Raw genomic sequence first — 17670 nt, forward strand, 5'->3', positions numbered from 1 at the left:
GACCTAATCACAGGACAATTTCCAATGGCCAATTAACCTACCAACTGATATGCCTTCGGACTGCTGGAGGAAACCAGAGCACTCAGAAACCCACGCAGTCATGGGGATTTCGGACAAACTGCTTACAGGCAGTGGCAGCAGTTGAACCAGGGTCGCTAGAACTGTACCTGAGCATTCTGACAGGCTGCATCACTGTCCTGGTATGGGGGGGGGGGGCGCGCGGGGTCTACTGCACAGGACCGAAAGAAGCTGCAGAGAGTTGTAAATTTAGTCGGCTCCATCTTGGGTACTAGCCTATAAAGTACCCAGGATATCTTCAAGGAGCGGTGTCTCAGAAAGGCAGCGCCCATTATGGAGCACCTCCAGCACCCAGGACATGCCCTTTTCTCACTGTTACTATCCGGTAGGAGGTACAGAAGCAACTCAGCGATTCAGGAACAGCTTTTTCCCCTCTGTCATCCAATTCCTAAGTGGACATTGAAACCTTGGACACTACCTCACTTTTTAAAAATTTATAGCATTTCTGTTTTTGCACAATTTTTAATCTTTTCAATATATACTGTATAAAGTATACTGAATAAGATTTACTTTAGTTATTTATTGTTTTTTTCTTCTTTATTATGTATTGCATTGAACTGCTGTTGTTAAGTTAATAAATTTCATGTCACATGCCGGTGATAATAAACCAGATTCCGATTCTGATTCTGTAAAGCATTCTGCTAACCATTACACTTCCATGCCATCCCTGCTCTGGCCACCTACGGGAAATATGTCAATAAGATTGAAAGTGTGTAGAGAATATTTATAAGGATGTTGCCGACACATCAGGACCTGAGTTACAGGCAAAGGTTGAATAGGTTAGGACTCTTCCTGAAGCATAGGAGAATGAGGGGAGATTTGATAGAGATATACAACATTTTGAGGGGTATAGATAGTTTAAATGCAAGTAGGCTTTTTCCAATGAGGTTGGATGAGACTAGAGGTCATGGGTTAAGGATGAAGGTGGAAATGTTTAAGGGAAACATGAGGGGGAACATCTTCACTCAGAGGGTGAGGAACAAGTTGCCAGTGGAAGTGGTTGATGTAAGTCTGATTTCAACAGTTGGGAGAAATTTGGATAGGTACATGGATGGGAGGGGTACGGAGGGCTATGATCCAGGGATGAGGAAGAATAATAGTTGTCACTGACAAGATGGGCTGAAGGGCGTGTTTCTGAGCAGTATTCTATGACTCTGTGCACTTGAGAATTTGTGATCTATAGGGCTACTGGCCTGGTTCTGTAAGTTATCGAGTAGCTGTTCTTTCTCTTGTAACGGTCTCCTGTGTTCTACATTTCTGTTTCTATGAATTTCAAACTGGCAGCCTTCAGAGATGTGCAAACTTGTGCAGTCTCTGTGAATGTCTATTATCAAGAGGGGATCGCAACAGAAGACTTAAACACAATAATGGGGTCAGGTCTCAGAAAGCTAAAGATCTCCCTTACGAATTGAGCTCATGCAGATTGACAATAGGAATAATCTACCTAAACTTTGGCAAATGGAGATGTCTGGAGCTTTTCCAAGGAGTAAAGTGAAGCACTACCACATCCCAGGATGTGTGAGGCCTAGGTACCAATTAAAAGAACGAAAGGCCTCCTATCGCTGTTCATCCTCTACAGAGAGGAAGAGGAGGGATCATTGCTTCCGGAGTTTGGTCTTCAGCTTAACGACTGAAAAGTATTGATAAAGTAAACTGCTTTATTTTCATGTGTACTGAAGATCAGTGAGAGACTGTCTTGCATATTGTCCATGCGGATCAATTCAGTACAAAAGTGCACTGAGGTGGTACAAGGTAAATCTATAAAAGTGCAGGATGAAGTATTACAGTTACAAAGAAAGTGCAGTTCGGGTAAACAATAAAATTCAAGGTCACAACAAGGTAGATTGCGAAGCCACAAGTCCATTTTATTGTACTAAGGGACAATTCAATAGTTTTCTTACAGCAAGTTATCCTTGAGAATACTGATATGTTTTTTTCACATTTTTTTAAATCTTCTGCTTGATGGGAGAGAGAGAAAAGAGAGAATGGTCGGGGGGGGGGGGCATTGATTATATTGGCTGCTTTACCTAGACAGAGTCAATGGAGAGGAGGCTGGTTCTATGATACGTTCAGCTGTGTCCTCAACATTCTGCAGTTTCTCACAGTGTGGGCAGAGCACTCTCCATGCAAAGTTGAGGGTCAAAGGGAATATAATAAATTACATTATCCGATTTATCTATGCAGTTTGTCTAGGACAGGCTATTGGTGATGTTCAATCCAAGGAATGTAAAGTTCTGAACTTCAACTCTGTTGGTATAAACAGGAGCATGTGCACTGCCCTCCTTGCCTGAATTCAATGACAAGCTGTTTTGTTTTGCTGGTACTAAGAGAAAGGTTGTCGTCATAATGCCATGTCCCTCGGCTCTCTATCCCTTTCCTGTACTCTGTGGTATACAGTGGTATCATTTGCAAACTTGGAGATAGAGTTTGACACAGGGAGTAGAGTAGGGTACTGAGAATGCAAGTTTATGGCTAAGAATTATCGTGCAGAGGAAGTTGTTTAAATACGTAACTTATTTAAAAATATTTAAATACAATAAACAAAAGTAATGACAAACTTAGGAAAAAAGTATGAAATGCAGTAGATTCTGGTTAATTGGGCATCTATTAATCAGGGCAGCTGCTTATTTGGGACAAATCTTAAAGAACAAACTCTGAGAAAATTGCTGGGATACCCTTCATTTATTCGGGACATTATGCTAATTAATTAGAGAAGGGAACTATTGCTGAACAGGTTCTTACTAGCGTCAATCATGCACACACGTGTAGCCATTACACGCTACACCGTCCTTCGAGCGATCAGTTTTTAAATAGCATCAGTTGCATGCATTTGTGTTCAAATAGCAGTTATTTTTGTCACTGATAGTTGGTGAGGAATAACTGGAAGACAATTCAGAATGGTTTCGCTCACTGTGGCTGTGGTTTCAAGCAATCAGGCTTGGATATGCCAGAAACAGCTGAGAGTGAAAATGAAACAATTTCACTGCTTCAACAAGTTAGGAGCACTGAAGAAGTTGAAGGTATTGATAATCGTCTTGAAAATTACGACGAAGTTGGAGGAGGCAATCACTGATAGCATTGTATGAAAGCAATCCATTATCTGCACTGTGTCCTCACTGCTTTTGTTCATTGAATTCCTCTGTCAATAACTAATACACTGTTTTATAATACTGTTGTACTATCGATAGTGTTATAATTTGTTCTGTATTTCATTTAAATACATATTGTACTACTTAGTTTGTCTTTTTATACCTTTTTAAACTATTTCCACGCAACTTCAGCTAATTGGGGCAGTTGCTTAATTGGGCCAAAATGTGCTGGTCCTGATGAGTGCCAGATAAACAGAGTCCAATGTAATTAAATTATGGGTTATTATATTGACTAAGCTGCTAAGTGCACCGAGAGTGTTTGAAATTTATGAAACTAAATTTTCATTATCATTTCAGAATTATCTAAGCAAGATTTTTATGTGGTTGTATAGCTATACTTGCATTTGCTCATCAAACTTTACAACTGCTCCCTTGGAGGGTCAGACACCCTGAGCCAATAGGCTGGCCCTGGACTTATTTCCTGGCATAATTTACATATTACTATTTAACTATTTATGGTTTTACTACTATTTATTATTTATGGTGCAACTGTAATGAAAACCAATTTCCCCCGGGATCAATAAAGTATGACTATGACTATAGGATTATTTCAGATTCCTTTGGATCAGTCATATTCTCCTGCATAATACAAGAGATTGCAGATCAAATTAATACGTGTGTGATTATGTATCTTTATGTGTGCAAATGTATTGGATGGCAAGCAAACACTCTAAGCCTCAATTCAATAATTTTGGTGACAGACACGGTCTAGATGGCACCGACGTACAATGCTCTCTCGGTTTGGGAGTTGATGTTCTGTTTGTGTTCTGTTAGTTTTTTGAGTGGGAGTGGGATTATTTGGGGGTTGAATTTCCTGTTATGCTTGTGTGGGGGGGGGCTGATGATCAGGATGCCATTCTTTTTTGTACGGGGGTGGGGGGAGAGTCTGACGTTTGCACTGAATGATTTGTTTGATGGCTACCTGGGCAAATACAAATTTCAGAGTTGTGTATGGATACATGTTTTGATAATAAATGATCTTTGCATCTTTTTGAACCTTTGACCTTCTTTGCAGCTCAATCAGAGATTAAGGGAGCTAGGGCTTTACTCTTTGGAGAGAAGGAGGATGACAGGAGACATGATAGAGGTGTACAAGATAATAAGAGGAATAGATAGAGTGGATAGCCAGCGCCTCTTCCCCAGGGCACCACTGCTCAATACAAGAGGACATGGCTTTAAGGTAAGGGGTGGGAAGTTCAAGGGGGATATTAGAGGAAGGTTTTTTACTCAGAGAGTGGTTGGTGCGTGGAATGCACTGCCTGAGTCAGTGGTGGAGGCAGATACACTAGTGAAGTTTAAGAGACTACTAGACAGGTATATGGAGGAATCTAAGGTGGGGGCTTATATGGGAGGCAGGGTTTGAGGGTCGGCACAACATTGTAGGCCGAAGGGCCTGCACTGTGCTGTACTATTCTATGTTTAACTAGTGCAGTGGAAGGTACAGAGCTGTATGAAACCCAGCAACTGAGCTGAGCTGGAGAAGGGATCCAAAATTGTGCAAAGATGAGAAGGCTGGCTGAGAGAAAGAGGTGAAGGACGTCAGTTGGGAAATGCTTTATAAAAAATAATGTTTGTGGATCTTAGAATATTTCACCCAGGGTTACTTCCTTTTTGCATTTAACTTAGCTGCTCAATTTTCCAAAGCCAATAGTTTGTCTGCCTACAACATCTATGCAGTAAGAACCTGGTACCCACTCAGCTATAAATTTTATAAATTTCAGTAAAATATTGATAACATAAGTTATTAAAATAGATTGGAGCTGTTTATAATGCTTGTGTTACGTTATTGCATTGGGCTGACCAACAACAAATTAAAAAGCAGTGGTTTTTGACACTGCTTCATGCAGGAAGGCAATGAAAGTGGTTCGTTGTCTGCACTGGTTTTATTCATTTACAGTCAATCAAAAGAACATGGCAGAGTACACCACATGAATTCCTCTGTCAATAACTACTAGAAAATAATACACAACTTGTAGTAATGAAGTGATATTCGTAGTGTTCTAATTTGACTTTTTTGAACTATTTCCATGAAACTTTGGCTAATTAGGGCAGCCGCTTTATTGGGCCAAATTGTACTGGTCCTGATATGTCCCAATAACTGGAATCCACTGAAATAGCAATACTGAATTATCTTTTTTTCCCATTTCCTTGATCCTTGCAGTGTGTCAATTTCAAAATCGAATATTATTCTAGTTGCCCATTTTACTTTGCTGATACAATGTAATTTCCTTTCATTGCTTTCCAATTGAGTATCTACAACTTCCTGCTGTACATAGAACACCAACATATTACATAGGTCAAGTGCAAATCTGATTTTAGTTAATATCTAATTAAATCTAATTAATTAATTAATTTTAGCGCATTCAAAATATCCCCATTTGAGTGAAGGTCCTTAATTTTTGACTTGCAAATTTGGAGTTGGATGTTAAACAAGTTGCAGACTTGCTGTTATCATTTAAAAAGTATCAGATAAATTCTAAGTAGACTTGAAGTCTTTGTTCTCTGTCCATTCCCAAAACTTATTTAAGATTTAATACCATGCATGATCCTTGCTCTCTGCAAAGCTGTCACTTTGAAGGATTTTTAAAGGGAGAATTGCAGGAAACATTAGAACAGAGAAACATCACAGACTTCTTTCAGTGTCAATGAAACAGACCACATTTGAGTTATTGCTGATTGTCATGTTACAGATATGGTTAAAATTGTAATACCGGATATCTTATAAAGAGACAGACAATGATTAGATTTCCAAGTTTGTATGTCTCATCCTACAGATGAAAAATTATGCTAATCATTTTACTGTCTTCAAATGTATTGATTAGTAAATTGCTATAGATTAATTAAATGTAAATATATCTAGATTGCAGAAATTATCCCAATATATAATACAGCCACAGGAAGCAATACTTTCACCAAATGAAGTTTTTTATACTGATTTGGTTTGCCATAATTTGAGTCATTTGTTTTGTTTGTAAAACATTTTTATTTGTGCTGATTTCTGAATTCATTCAGAAGACACTGCAAGTGCTGTGAACTCACTCCATTGAAAATGTACGGTAAATTCATTTAACACGAAAATACAGAGTTAGTAACATAGCAAAGGAATACTGATTAATTAATCAGCAACATAAAAGATGTGCTTCCTTCTGCACAACAACCACATGAATTACTGAATCTTTCATTTTGTTAAAATGCACATGAAATAACTTAGGTCTACCTGAATCAGCAGAACTTGCGACTTTTCAGTAATGGCATTTTTTGTTGCCTTGCTGTATCCACAGTAGGCAATTCCCTGACATAAAGTACAAATTTTAAGACTTGCATATAAACCTGTACAATAATGTTTTACTGTCAGAATGACTCAGGAAAGCCAATTGACGTCTGGGGAAATTATGGCGTTAGATGAATCTTAGATCCAATAAGCAAGGTTCAAAGTTTTTAAATAGGTAACTGTTGTTTGAGTATAACTCCTACATGCTCACTTCAATTAACTTGTGCAATGATTAATTGATTAAGGATGATTGCTATAATTATTGATGCAGTTAGTTAGATAAGAAAATCAATAGCTGAATTTTAGAGATGAGTCATTAGTATTGAGAAATTAACTAGGGAAAGGAGTCCATCAGGAATATGTCAGAGCACTCTCTTGGAACTAAATGCCAATAGTTCAATATATTTTGGTACACTGCCAGAGATATTTTGTTCCTATGCTAAATAAAATTATGTTATGATCTTAAAAGTTAACAGGAGGCACCTGCTAACAGCAAAAGCAAAATGTGCTTTCAAATAATTCCAGCAATACACTTCAAAATCAGAACTAAAAATTCCTTTATAAACCCTTGAAAGTGCAAAGCATTCTTGCAAGTTTAAAGATTCAGACACTTGAAGTTGACCTGAGATTTGTTGGTTCTGGATCTTCTGGGTGGGAGATCTGCTGAATGTGAAGATGTGCCTTTTTTATTACTTGAGTATTACCATCACTGTGGACTATGTTCATGTCACTGTCAGTGTTCCTTAGATTTTGTCCTTGCTTAAGGCACAATCTTCAAAATATCATATTCATTTAATGAATTTCCTGAAGGTCATTAAAATGCAGGTGTTAAGTTGTGTTCTATATTAAACAAAAGCAATAGGGGGTCTTTAAATAGGCAGTGCTGATTTATACAATCCATGTATTTTTTGCAGTTCTACTTACATAAACTTTGGCAGTTTATGCAGAGAGTGGGCAAAGAAGTGGCAAATGAGACGCAATGTTGGAAAGTGTATGGTTATGCACTTTGGCAGAAGAAATAAATGGGGAGACTATTATTTAAATGGGGAGAGAATTCAAAGTTCTGAGATGCAATGGGACTTGAGAGTCCTCGTGCAGGATACCCTTAAGGTTAACCTCCAGGTTGAGTTGGTGGTGAAGAAGGCGAATGCAATGTTGGCATTCTTTTCTAGAGGAATGGAATATAGGAGCAGGGATGTGATGTTGAGGTTCTATAAGGCGCTGGTGAGACCTCACTTGGAGTACTGTGGGCAGTTTTGGTCTCCTTATTTAAGAAAGGATTTGCTGATGTTGGAGAGGGTACAGAGAAGATTCACTCGAATGATTCTGGGAATGAGAGGGTTAACATATGAGGAACGTTTGTCTGCTCTTGGACTGTATTCCTTGGAGTTTAGAAGAATAAGGGGGGACCTCATAGAAACATTTCGAATGTTGAAAGGCATGGACAGAGTGGGTGTGGCAAAGTTGTTTCCCAGGATGGGGGAGTTTAGTATGAGAGGGCATGACTTAAGGATTGAAGGGCGCCCTTTCAGAACAGAGATGCAAAGAAATTTTTTTAGCCAGAGGGTGGTGAATCTATGGAATCTGTTGCCACGGGCGGCAGTGGAGGCCAAGTCATTGGGTGTATTTAAGGCAGAGATTGATAGATATCTGAGTAGCCAGGGCATCAAAGGTTATGGTGAGAAGGCAGGGGAGTGGGACTAAATGGGAGAATGGATCAGCTCATGATAAAATGGCAGAGCAGACTCAATGGGCCGAATGGCCAACTTCTGCTCCTATGTCTTATGGGCTTTATTGCCTCAACTCTGAGCTCACAACTTAAATATAATTGTAGTAGCTTTTGCTGTGTCACATATCATGTCAGTGACAAGTATATTTTTATGCTTGTTTAAAAAATATGGCCATACAGTGCACATTAATTTTATATCTTGAAACATGCTGGTCCATTGAAAAATCAAAGATGTTTGTTTGACTTATTACTAGAATTATTTTGATTTTCTATTGTAACAAACAGTGGAAAATGACTTTTTGTGAATCTGAAAATGAGATTATTGAAATTGTATTTTATTGTTCATATTTGTAACTCTCCAAATATGACTTAGAATCTGCATAAATACTAAATGTGTAATACATGAATGATAATGATATAAACTAATGTGTGAGCATTCAAACGTTAATGCAGCTATGTGTTATCAAAATCAGTAGCAAATGTAACACTGCAGCAAAACAAGAGATAGCTATACTCTGATATGATGGCTTTACAGCCATAAATGAAATTACAGTTTGATGAGAAATGGTCTGAGCTCATTGATGGCATGCTCTCTTGTGAAATCATCGAGAATCTTGTGGTTATTGGGTATAGTGATGGAAGCAGTAATAATTCTAGAACTGCCATTGACTTACCAGCAACAGAGCTGTTGTCTGGGGGTTCCTCATCATTTAGTAGCAGTTGGATGCCCGTTTGGTTGCTGATGTGTTCACAGCAGTTGAGGGTACCCCAGTCTGTGTCTGCCAAGCAAGCAGGGGCTCCATTGCTATGACAGCACTCAGTCATCATTGGGCTAAGCTCGTCTAGACAGCTGGGGTCACTTTCAGAGTAATCCTGCTTCGGTTGCTCCTGTTTCTGAAGATGGTGCTCCACCAGCAACTGAAGTTCTGCTTCAACAAGAGCACTTGGTTTAATAATTAGTTCACGCTAGCCAACTACTTGCTTTACCTGTGCAATAAATTAGTTGATATTTCAAGTCTCTGGTAAAAACAAAAACGTGGAGAAGCCTACTGAACAGCTTGGATTCTTAGACCATAAAATGTAGAAGCAAAATTAGGCCATTCAGCCCATTGAGTAGGCTCCACCATTCCATCATGACTGATCCCATGTCCCGCTCAACCCCATACACCTGCCTTCTCGCCATATCCTTTGATGCCCTGACTGATCAGGAAGTGATGCCTTCTTGTAAAATACGGTTTAAATAAAAAACCTGCAACTTCTGATAAACTGGATAGTTACTTTTTTCATCAACTCACTTCCATAACCTCTACCTATGAATAACACAGGAACTCGGTTACCTACGTTTGTCCTTTGAAGGTAACGGTACCAACAAAAAATAATTGATCACTTCAAAGGCTATTTATTTAATCCTATACCCAGGTTTAATGATAATAGCGGGCAAGGACTTTACTTAACATGAGTTTGTTATTTGTGCCATGGGAGAGAAAAATGCAGCCAAATAGCAGCCCTCAGTAAGAAAACATACTACCTTGTCTAATGCAAATACAATGTCAATACTCCAAGTACTTACTACAAATGTTGGAACAACTCTTGCTCTGATAGTGTCATTTAACTACTCATGGGAAAAGCCCTACAAGTCGTCATTGTCCAAAAGCTATTCCCATAGCATTGCGTCTTAGAAGCCCAATGCTTCCTTGGTCAACAGGTCCTTCTTTTCATAGCTTGTGCTAATTTCTGAATAAAACGTTAGCATTACTTCGCTGTTCCAGGATGATACTATTTCATGGCTTCAAACAGTAAAGTTACAAAAAGAACTAAAATTAAAAGCTAAAACTATTTATGTTTATGCTCCCAAATATTCATTACCTTCCTTCAGTGGAAACAAATTCTTTCTTCCACTTAAAATCCTATTGAAAATTATCCTCCTGAAAGCCCAGCTCCAAAATTATGCCCTTCCTCAGATAAAATATGTAAATACACATTTTTGCACTTGAGTATGCTAATGTATTATGTCTCAATAACATGTGAGATATTTGATTCTGCATCTTCAACAGATGAAGGAATGCAAAAACTACCTAAAAGCAAATGTGTTATGGCCAGGTCACTAGACTTTCAGGTCAATGAGCACCAATTCTAGTTCACCTGTGGTGTCTTAAAGATACTTGGGCTGCGTTAAACTTGCTACAAATAGAAATGTTGCAATTGAGAAATTGCAACTGAGAATTGAGTTGCATGCCATCTTGGACAATGTCTCCTATCCACTACATAATGTACTGGGTGGGCACAGAAGTACATTCAGCCAGAGACTCATTCCACCGAGATGCAACACAAAGCGTCATAGGAAGTCATTCCTGCCTGTGGCCATCAAACTTTACAACTCCTCCCTTGGAGGGTCAGACACCCTGAGCCAATAGGTTGGTCCTGGACTTACTTCCTGGCATAATTTACATATTACTATTTAATTACTTATGGTTTTATTACTATTTAATTATTTATGGTGCAACTGTAACGAAAACCAATTTCCCCCAGGATCAATAAAGTATGACTATGACTATGACCATGAGAAATTAATCAGTTCCAAAGATTCTTATTCAATTAGCTCTGAGCATGTTGACTGATGTGCACTTGTATTATGTACTCAACAAATTGTTACTTAATGATTTGTAAGTCCACATTTAATTTTGAGCAGAAACGCAATCATCTCTTATTTCTTTAATATGTGTCAGTAAGCGATCATGTAAGATCAACTCAAATATTTAATTCTGGCTGATCATGTGCTCCTAAAATAATCAGCAGTTGTTTGAGAGATGGAGTGTCAGAAGGAAGGAATTGAGGTACTGAATTAACAAGACTAATGACATGAATCAAAACTTGGCATGTTCATTAACTAAGATTCACTCCGAAAATGATCTTACATGGCACGGAACTGGTTACAAAAATTAGGAAGATCAACAGATTAGCCATTAGTTGGAGTTGAATTTCCAGCCACAAATGTTTCTTCTCAGTACTAGTTATCCCTATCACCTGATTGTCATAGGTCATAGTTTTAAAGAATAGTACAGTGTAGATCCAGGCCATAGAATTTGGTCCATACAACAGCAGGTGCACAACTCATTCAGCCATTACTTCACCATGTGCTGCTCTGTGGAAAAGTAAGAAAATTTGCTACCATGTTTTCTATTCCAGTTAATTGGGACCAATACATTTTGGCCCCATTAAGCAGCTGCCCCAATTAGCCAAAGTTTTATGGAAATATTTAAAAAGTGTAAAAAAGACAAATTGAGCATCAAATTATGTAGTTAAATAAAAAGCAGAAACAATTAGAACACTACCAATAGTACAACAGCACTATGAAACAATGTATTATTTCCTAATAGTCATCAATGCAGGAATTCATCCGGTGTATGCAATGAACAAAATCAGCACAGGTGCCTAGTGCAGATAATGGGCCGCCTTCATACAATGCTGTCAATGATTGCATCCTCTAAATCTTCAATTTCGTTGTAATCTTCAAGATGATTATCAATATTCTCAAATTCTTCATACAGTAGTTCCTAACTCTTCGAAGTATTATAATCCTTTTATTTTCACTCCTGGCAGTTTCTGGCACCTCCAAGCCTGAATGCTTGAAACTGCAGTGAGCAAAACTGTTCTGAATTGTCTAGCTGCTTATTTCTCGACAGTTATCAGTGACAATGACGGCTTTTTGAACACAAACGCACTGAACTAACACTATCTAAAAACCTGCAACACACATCAAAGTTGCTGGTGAACGCAGAAGGCCAGGCAGCATCTCCAGGAAGCGGTACAGTCGACGTTTCAGGCCGAGACCCTTCGTCAGGACTAACTGAAGGAAGAGTGAGTAAGAGATCTGAGAGTGGGAGGGGGAGGGGGAGATCCAAAATGATAGGAGAAGACAGGAGGGGGAGGGATGGAGCTGAACAGTTGATTGGCAAAAGGGATATGAGAGGATCATGGGACAGGAGGCCTAGGGAGAAAGAAAAGGAGAGGGGGGTAAAAAACCCAGAGGATGGGCAAGGGGTATAGTGAGAGGGACAGAGGGAGAAAAAGAAGTGATGTGGCGACCCACTTTCTGGCACACACGAATCGGCTCACAACAGCGTGCACAGGCAGAGGGCCAGCCCCAAAAAGGGCGCCAGGCCATCTTCACCAGCAGGGGGAGAATCCCGCGCGCGGAAAGGATCTGGGAATATGCATTCCCCACAGCAATTCCGCCCCAGGGAGGGCAGGAACAGGAAGGCTTTAAAGCAGGCCGCAGTTTGAATAAATCTCTTTCATCGCAACTCTAACTCACCGACTCCGTGTGGTTATTCTAGCGCTGTGTGTAGCACACCACTACAATTGGTGACCCCGACGGCCCAGACGATATTTGGACCAGAGATGACCGACGCCGCATCTGTTCACGCAGTTTCGTTAAAACTGCCAAGCTTCTGGACGCTGCGACCCCATTTATGGTTCGAACAAGCAGAAGCTCAATTCCACATTCGGCAGATAACCTTGGAGTCCACTCGCTACTACTACGTGCTGAGCTCCCTCGACCAGGAGACTTCTGCTCAAGTTGAGGAGTTTATACAGTCGCCCCCGGAGGACGGCAAATACACAGCATTCAAAGCCCTGCTCATAAGGACTTTCGGACTCTCACGGCGCAAACGAGCACGCCGCTTAATGCACCTGAATGGTTTGGGAGACAGGTCGCCATCAGCATTAATGAACGAGATGCTGGCCCTGGTTGAAGGACACAAACCCTGCCTCATGTTTGAGCAGGCGTTCCTAGAGCAACTGCCCGAGGACATATGCCTGCTGCTGTCCAACGCAGATTTCAGCAACCCCCGGGAGGTGGCGGCCCGAGCAGACGTGCTGTGGAATGCCAGGAAAGAGAGAGGGGCATCCGTCGCACAGATCACCAAGCCGCGTGTCCAACGACAGACCAGACCAGGCCCGGCAGCAGACCCTACAAAACCCGGCGACGGGAGTGAGGAGCCCAATGAACAATGGTGTTTCTACCACCAGCGGTGGGGCACAGAGGCCCGCCGCTGCAGACAACCCTGCAAATTCCCGGGAAACACCAGGGCCAGCCGCCGCTGATGGCTACGGCGGCTGGCCATCAGGACAGCCTCCTGTACGTCTGGGACAAGCAGTCGGGACACCGCTTTTTGGTCGACACCGGAGCGGAGTTCAGCGTCTTACCTCCAATGAGTTACGACACCCGCAACAGAGAACCGGGACCCGCCCTGAGGGCCGCTAATGGCAGCACAATACAAATCTACGGCACCCGCACGGTGCGGCTACAGTTCAGCTCCAGCCGGTTCACGTGGGACTTCACACTGGCCGCCGTGGCCCAACCACTCCTGGGGGCAGACTTTCTACTAGCCCACAGCCTGCTGGTCGACCTGCAAGGGAAGCGATTAGTCCACGCCAAGACTTTTCAAACGTTCTGCCTGGGTGAAGCACAGTTGCCAGCTCCACACCTGGACTCCATCACACTGTCCGACGACGAATTCACCAGGGTCCTGGTGGATTTCCCATCAGTACTGACACCGCAGTTCACGGCAACCATGCCCAGACACGGAGTACAGCACCACATCCTGACCCAGGGACCACCCCTCCAAGCCCGTGCTCGAAGGCTTCCCCCGGACAAGCTCCGACTGGCGAAGGAGGAGTTCAAGAAGATGGAGGAATTGAGGATCATACGACGGTCCAACAGCCCATGGGCCTCCCCCCTTCACACGGTGCCCAAGGCAACGGGGGGCTGGAGACCATGCGGTGACTACCGCAAACTGAACGAGGCTACAACGCCAGACCGCTACCCTGTGCCGCACATTCAAGACTTCGCAGCAAACCTACACGGCGCAAGGATCTTTTCCAAGGTAGACCTCGTCCGGGGATACCATCAAATCCCTGTACATCTGGACGACATCCCCAAAACAGCACTTATCACCCCGTTCGGACTTTTCGAATTCCTCCGAATGCCGTTTGGTCTAAAGAATGCCGCACAGACTTTCCAGCGGCTAATGGACGCGGTGGGACGCGACCTGGACTTTGCATTCATTTATTTGGACGACATCCTCATAGCAAGCAGTAGTCGGCAGGAGCATCTGTCCCACCTCCGCCAGCTCTACTCCCACCTGAGCGAATTCGGCCTTGTAATCAACCCACCCAAATGCCAGTTCGGACACGACACCATCGACTTCCTGGGCCACAGGATTACTAAAGAGGGGGCAACCCTGCTGCCCGCCAAGGTAGACGCGGTCCGCAACTTCCCCCAACCCAATACAATCAAAGGCCTGCAGGAATTCGTGGGTATGGTGAATTTCTACCACCGTTTCCTCCCCTCAGCAGCTCGAACCATGCGCCCCCTGTTCACTCTAATTTCGGGTAAGGGCAAGGACATTACCTGGGACAAAGAGACCGCAACCGCTTTCGTTAAAACCAAGAGGCCTTGGCAAACGCCGCGATGCTAGTGCACCCCAGAACGGACGTTCCTACTGCCCTTACGGTGGACGCATCCAACACAGCGGTCGGTGGAGTGCTGGAACAACTCATCGAGGGTCGCTGGCAACCCCTGGCATTCTTCAGCAAACACCTATGACCACCTGAACTCAAATACAGTGCTTTCGACCGGGTGCTATTGGCACTATACCTGGTAATCCAGCATTTCAGGTACTTCTTAGAAGGTAGGCCCTTCACTGCGTTCACAAACCACAAACCGCTTACCTTTGCGTTCATGAAGGTGTCCGACCCCTGATTGTCCCGCCAGCAGTGACATCTGTCCTACATCTCTGAGTACACGACGGACATCCGGCATGTCTCTGGAAAGGACAATGTCGTGGCGGACGCACTATCCAGACCTACCACACAGGCCCTGTCCCAGGGGGTGGACTATACAGCGCTGGCAGAAGCACAGCAGGCAGACGCTGAGATCCCCAGTTACAGGACTGCAGTCTCCGGTTTACAGCTTCAAGACCTCCCCGTAGGCCCAGGTGAGAGGACCCTACTGTGTGACGTAGCTACCGGCCAACCCCACCCCATCGTCCCGGCAGCCTGGCGCCGGCGAGTTTTCAACTCCATTCACAACTTAGCGCACCCCTCCATCAGGACAACCATCCGGCTGGTCTCCAACAGGTTCGTGTGGCATGGACTTCGTAAACAGGTCAGTGAATGGGCCAAAACGTGTATGCAGTGCCAAACGGCCAAGGTGCAGCGGCACACCAAGGCTCCGACACAGCGGTTCGAACCCACCCGCCGGAGGTTCAACCACATCCATGTGGATATCGTGGGGCCCCTGCCAGTGTCACGAGGAGCGCGGTACCTCCTAACTATCGTAGACCGGTTCACCAGATGGCCAGAGGCAGTCCCGCTCACCGACACCACCTTCGAATCCTGCGCCCGAGAACTGATCGCAACCTGGGTAGAACGCTTCGGGGTACCAGCCCACATTACCTCCGACAGGGGCGCCCAGTTCACCTTCAGCCTGTGGTCGGCTATGGCCAACCTTTTAGGATCGCAGCTACACCATACAACTGCCTACCACCCACAGTCGAACGGACTAGTGGAGCGCTTCCACCGTCACCTGAAATCGGCTCTCATGGCCCACCTGGAAGGGCCTAACTGGGTGGACGAACTTCCCTGGGTCCTGCTTGGAATCCGCACAGTGCCCAAAGAGGATCTGCACACCTCGTCGGCCGAGTTGGTGTACAGCGCGCCCCTGATCGTCCCAGGAGAGTTCATACCAGCCCCAAGGGGGCAAGAGGAAGAACCCACAGCAGTCCTGGACAGACTACGGGAGAGGCTCGGTAACCTGGCCCCCATACCCACTTCACAGCACGGGCAGATCCCGACCTGCGTACCCAAAGACCTGCAGAACTGTAAAGTTTCTTTTTGTACGACGGGGCGGACATCGGGCACCGCTACAGCGACCCTACGAGGGGCCCTTTAAGGTGATCAGGAACAACGGGTCCACGTTCGTGCTGGACATTGGGGGGAGAGAGGAGGTATTCACGGTGGACCGACTCAAACCGGCCCATGTGGACTTGGCGCAGCCGGTCCAGGCTCAGGCACTGCAGCGCAGGGGCAGACCTCCCAAACAGAGGCCGATCCAGACTGTGGACATTGGGGGAGGTATCGCAGGTTCTGGGGGGCGGTTATGTGGCGACCCACTTTCTGGCACACACGAACTGGCTTACAACAGCGTGTGCAGGCAGAGGGCCGGCCCCAGAAAGGGCGCCAGGCCATCTTCACCAGCAGGGGGAAAATCCCGCGCGCGGAAAGGGTCTGGGAATATGCATTCCCCACAGCAATCCCGCCCCAGGGAGGGCGGGAATGGGAAGGCTTTAAAGCAGGCCGCGAAGTTTGAATAAATCTCTTTCATCGCAACTCTAACTCACCGACTCCGTGTGGTTATTCTAGCGTTGTGTGTAGCACACCACTACAGTGAGAGAAAAAGAATGTGTGTATATAAATAAATAACGGATGGGGTATGAGGGGGAGGTGGGGCATTAGCGTAAGTTTGAGAAGTCAATGTTCATGCTATCAGGTTGGAGGCTACCCAGACGGAATATAAGGTGTTGTTCCTCCAACCTGAGTGTGGCTTCATCTTTACAGTAGAGGAGGCCGTGGATAGACATATCAGAATGGGAATGGGACGTGGAATTAAAATGTGTGGTCACTGGGAGATCCTGCTTTCTCTGGCGGACAGAGCGTAGGTGTTCAGCGAAACGATCTCCCAGTCTGTGTCAGGTCTCGCCAATATATAGAAGGCCACATCAGGAGCACCGGACGCAGTACATCACCCCAGCCGACTCACAGGTGAAGTGTCGCCTCACCTGGAAGGACTGTCTGGGGCCCTAAATGGTAGTGAGGGAGTAAGTGTAAGGGCATGTGTAGCACTTGTTCCGCTTACAAGGATAAGTGCCAGAAGGGAGATCAGTGGGGAGGGATGGGGGGGACGAATGGACAAGGGAGTCGCGTAGGGAGCGATCCCTGCGGAAAGCAGAGAGGGGGGTAGGGAAAGATGTGCTTAGTGGTGGGATCCCGTTGGAGGTGGCAGAAGTTACGGAGAATAATATGTTGGACCCGAAGGCTGGTGGGGTGGTAGGTGAGGTCAAGGGGAACCCTATTCCTAGTGGGGTGGCGGGAGGATGGAGTGAGAGCAGATGTGCGTGAAATGGGGGAGATGCGTTTGAGAGCAGAGTTGATGGTGGAGGAAGGGAAGCCCCTTTCTTTAAAAAAGGAGGACATCTCCCACGTCCTGGAATGAAAAGCCTCATCCTGAGAGCAGATATGGCGGAGACAGAGGAATTGCAAGAACGGGATTTTTGCAATAGACAGGGTGAGAAGAGGAATAGTCCAGATAGCTGTGAGAGTCAGTAGGCTTATAGTAAACATCAGTAGATAAGCTGTCACCAGAGATAGAGACAGAAAGA

General features: G+C 44.1%; 1 protein-coding gene across 3 annotated transcripts in view; it reads right to left on the bottom strand.

The window, feature by feature from the left end:
• ppp1r1c (protein phosphatase 1, regulatory (inhibitor) subunit 1C) overlaps window positions 1–17670 on the bottom strand; it is a 117365-nt gene that overhangs the window by 21334 nt on the left and 78361 nt on the right. Inside the window, exon 5 of one of the 3 annotated variants that reach the window (XM_063052045.1) lies at window positions 8902–9156. The exons of 1 other annotated variant lie outside the window; for it this stretch is intronic. In XM_063052045.1, coding sequence (XP_062908115.1) covers window positions 8902–9156 — 255 coding nt within the window. The remainder of the gene's footprint in view (window positions 1–8901; window positions 9157–17670) is intronic. One more of the 3 variants, XM_063052046.1, reaches the window with a different exon arrangement.

This window comes from Mobula hypostoma, chromosome 6 (assembly GCF_963921235.1).
Source record: "Mobula hypostoma chromosome 6, sMobHyp1.1, whole genome shotgun sequence".
Lineage (NCBI taxonomy): Eukaryota > Metazoa > Chordata > Chondrichthyes > Myliobatiformes > Myliobatidae > Mobula > Mobula hypostoma.